At 41.2% G+C, this 4,372-nt stretch overlaps 1 protein-coding gene across 1 annotated transcript; it reads right to left on the bottom strand.

The window, feature by feature from the left end:
- Nucleotides 1–665: 665 nt before the first annotated feature.
- LOC308171321 (transcription factor HES-5-like) lies at nucleotides 666–1,358 on the bottom strand (the record flags this gene model as incomplete). The annotated part of the gene is made up of 2 exons (XM_080546154.1): nucleotides 666–1,004; nucleotides 1,296–1,358. The coding sequence occupies 2 exons, from the start codon at nucleotides 1,356–1,358 to the stop codon at nucleotides 666–668; spliced, it is 402 nt and encodes a 133-aa protein (XP_080402280.1).
- Between the last annotated feature and the right edge of the window lie 3,014 nt (nucleotides 1,359–4,372).

Genomic DNA, 4,372 nt, shown 5'->3' with positions numbered 1-4,372 from the left:
CGTTCCCACACTCCTAACAATATACCTGCCCTGTGTGGGACAACAGATAACATCAACTACTGTGTGATGATGAGAAGTGTGCCATTAGGCTACATTGTTCTGAAGTCGGCCTAACATCTACACTGTAGACAACCTCCTGGGAAGGCTTGTATGTATATCAAAATAACAATATGTGCTAAAATACGTGCAAATATTGCACAACTAAGGAACGTCTCTAATCAAATAACATAGTTAACCATGCCACGTCAAAGACAATAATATGCATACGTTGTTTGTTGAGGAGAACAGACCCAAGTAGAGAATACCAGGGTACAGTCTTGTGATGACAGCATACCCAGCCATCACCTTGTCTCGAGACATCTTAAGATGTCTTAATTAACCAAAATAAGACATTTTGTCTGTCAAGTCGTCTTAAGACCTAACCTGAAGACATGCACACATGCACTCACTTAAGACATGGAGCATAAGAGCCATATTTTCTGTGTCTTGAAGACACCGAACATCTTGAGATGTCTTAATTAAGACACTGAATATCAATGTCTTAAGACAGTCAGGAGATCTTGTTCCAATTGGAATAATTCAAGTATAATAATGAATGATCCTAATATATATTTTACATTATGAATTAGTTCATAATAATTCAATTGGTGTGTCCCAGGACAGTACTACCACGGTCTCCACAGTGAGCCCTGTGACCGGGGTGAGGAGCTGGGCTTGACCTCCCCCCTCTCCGCGGGCCGCAGGGGGACATGGGGGGACAGATGCCGGAGGGTCTCTCGCAGGCACCGGGAGAAGCCCTGGGACGTGGAGTGGCAGGGGGGCACACCGCTGCCATGGGTCCTCTCCCGGAGGAAACCCACTGCCATCTCCAGGATGTCGGCTTTCTCCAGTTTTGCAGAGGACTTGTCCTTGCACCTCTGCCCTCTGTGGAGGATCGTCCTGAGCCGCTCGATGCTGCTGTTGATACGGTCCCTCCGCAACTTCTCCACGGTCACTTTCCGCAACTGGATTAAGGAAAAGACAAAACATTGATTAGTTGATTTGTAATCAAACAATACAGATCCTGTTAAGTAAATAGTGTTTTTTGTTTTGTTTCGTTTTTTCTTGTTTTTGTTTGGGTTTTTTCTTGTTTTTGTTTTTTGTTGTTATAACTATTTCTTTTTTTTCACATGTTCGAAATAAAGCTTTCATTCATTCATTCATTCATTAATTCATTCATTCATTCATCCTGAATTTTCCAAAACTATCTTGTTGATTTGTTCTATATCAGGCTTTTCTAAGGTTGATCATCTTACCTTAGGAGTATATCCACATGGTGCATTCACAACAGCAGTATCACTGCTTTGGTTAGGAGCCATGATAAACAGAAAAAGTAGTTGATGATTCTCTACTGCTCTAGATGTGTTCGTGGTCCAGTCAGTAACAGATCTACCTGAGACTGTCCCGGAGCCAGGCGTATTTATACCGCAGGCTGCAGATCCAAACGCGTGGGCTTTCCGCACCTGAGACGTTCCCACACTCGCCAGTCAACCCCAGAGACCACAGAGACGCAATAAAAGTTAAATAACAAACATTTGGCGACCACCTCCTCCTGTCACCCCTGAGTCGGATGCACGACCCCCCCATTCCAACTTCCGATGTCACTTTGAGACACACGTACGCGTGACATGCTGGCCTGCCACCTAGAAGCGTGCTGCTCCTGGGTCTCACCTCCCTAGACGCCTGCCCCACGGTCCACGAGACCACCATTTACATGTATACATTTATAACAGTGTCAAAAAGAGGTGGCCTTTTCTTAGTGGCGACTTTGATCGTACCCATATGCTGAGGGGAGGGGAGGGGGACGACGACAACATAATACGGCACACGTTTCCATGAACATCAGAGACAAATCTACCTCTGCTTGGGGTCAGTCAAAACAGATCATAAAGTTTGATCCACGCGCTGCTCTACAGGTGGTCACGTATGGAAGCATATAGCTGACGTAATTCAAATGCTAATGTAATATGAGATTGCAATTGCATGTTCCACTTTTGCATGCATTCTTTCAGACAATATTCAAATGCAATTCTAATGATTTGCATTTGCATTTTCATGTACCCGATGTGCACATTCGCTGTCAATATTAAAATTATAATGCAAAGCCATTTGACATTTAATTTCCAAAGTCATGCGCTGCTGTGTAGCTGACAAAATTCAAAAGTTCATTCTAATGTGCAAATGACTTTGCAATCCCAAAATAGCATATTCATTTGCCACTTTTGCCTGCGTTATTTGAGTCAATATTCAAATTGTAATGCAATAATGTGATACGCAATTGCATTTACATGTTCTAGGAAAACACATCCGCTTTACAGCTGACAAAATTCAAACTCTCTATGCAATTCGGTGATACGCAATTGCATTTACATGTTCTAGGAAACACATCCGCTTTACAGCTGACAAAATTAAAACTCTCTATCTATGCAATTCGAACGCATCCGGGTACTTTGCTCTCCCGTCATGTCCACGCCCCTTTTTGGGTGATAGAAGGGGAGAAGTTTGACTGGCGGTCAATGGAAATTTCTGGTCTTTGCTACTTTAATCCGATAAAATAAGAACACCGTAGTGCTTTTTAGATATTAGGAGCCCAAATCCGATGGCCAGTTAGGCAAACTATTATATAGTGTCGTTGCCGATCAATGATCGACGTCGTTATATAGAGAACATTAATGAAATAGGGGTTGATTCATCAGAGCAGTCATACGTCATCTCCATGTCATCAGGGATTTGTCGATCTTTGATTTGATTTGCCGTGTAAGTCCCCAGATGAGAGTGTTACATTAGTTTTCTTAAGATAGGATAATGAATAAATCTGTTCAATTGGTATTTGCCTACTGTTAATCAGTGCCTACTGTTAATCAGTAGCCTGTATGGTGTATATGAAGATGTTATAGCTAGCTAGCTACGATTTATCATGAAAATAATGAACAGCAAACTAGATCCAAAACTAGGGCCGGTGGAGGAGGGCAAGTGTCACATTGGACAGACTACCAAAACAGAAAAATAAAGTATCTTAACGACAGCAAAAGTGATGGATGTCAGAAATAGCCTACATTACCTGGAGATTCAATAAGGTACTTTTATATGACAGGATATGGGTTAGGGTTATATGACACCTGTAGCGAGATAGATAGATAGAGCCAAAAGTAAAAAGTCGCTGAGAGACGCAACCAGGGTCTGGCTGGTAATTGTATAATGCGCCAAACAATCCGCTGAGATGAAAAGTACGTTTTAGAGCATTTATTGAATAGAACAATCAAACTTGGCGACATACAAAAAGAATCCATAAGCGATCAAAACCAGAAAAATAACAAACAATGCGTATAGAATATAGAATAGAATAGACTTTATTGTCCTTGTACAGTTGCCTACAATGAAATTGTAGTGGTTCTTCTGAAGGTGCAAAAACAGAAAAACATATTCACATATTCACAAACATATACACATAACATATCACAAATATTACACACTAGACAAATTCAAAAGCGAAAATGCTATAAAACAAGCTAAGAGCCAATGAGGTCCGTGGTGTCAAGTGCAAATAAAGACAACAATATTAAGAAAATAAAAACAACTATAAAAGCAAGCTAAAAGACATGAGGTCAGTGTCTCATCTGGTTCATCAGTGGTTCATCTGCGTCAATGCGGTCAACAAAAATACATCGCTCCCCTCTCTCTCCACTACCGCAATGCAAGGTGCGCAGGTGCTTAAATTACCTTGCAATATCACCCCCCATAACCATATGACTTCTCAATACGGTGATCAAGGCAATAAACAAACAAGCAAACTCACAATAAACCCAGCCTGTTATACTAAATACCCCCTAAATCATATTCATGCCTCCGACAACACCTCAGGCCTTTGGGTGGTTCATCCACATGGATGGAGGCAGACTGAAAGTCTGTAATCCTACTTTGATTGTTTGTTTATTGCCTTGATCACCGTATTGAGAAGTCATATGGCGATGTATTTTTGTTGACCGCATTATACGCATATGACGCAGATGAACCACTGATGAATATTGAATATTGACACATTAGAATGAACTTTTGAATTTTGTCAGCTACAAAGCAGCGCATGACTTTGAAAATTAAATGTCAAATGGCTTTGCATTATTGTAACCAGGGAGTAGCTGAAAAGGACTGTATACTTTTAGGAAAGGGCTGGTTATCTAACTAAGGGAGCTAAATAGGCAGTATAAGAGGATACAGGCAGGGGGCGACAGCAAACCGTTAGACTAGCAGTTAAGGTCGTTAGCATTAGCAAGGGAACTAGCATTAGCATTAGCCTTCAAACAACTAGCATTAGCATTAGCGCTACAAACAACTA

This window comes from Nansenia antarctica (assembly GCF_963989245.1).
Source record: "Nansenia antarctica genome assembly, chromosome: 15".
In the NCBI taxonomy this organism is placed as follows: Eukaryota; Metazoa; Chordata; class Actinopteri; order Argentiniformes; family Microstomatidae; genus Nansenia; species Nansenia antarctica.
This window is presented reverse-complemented; position numbering and strand designations above follow the sequence as displayed.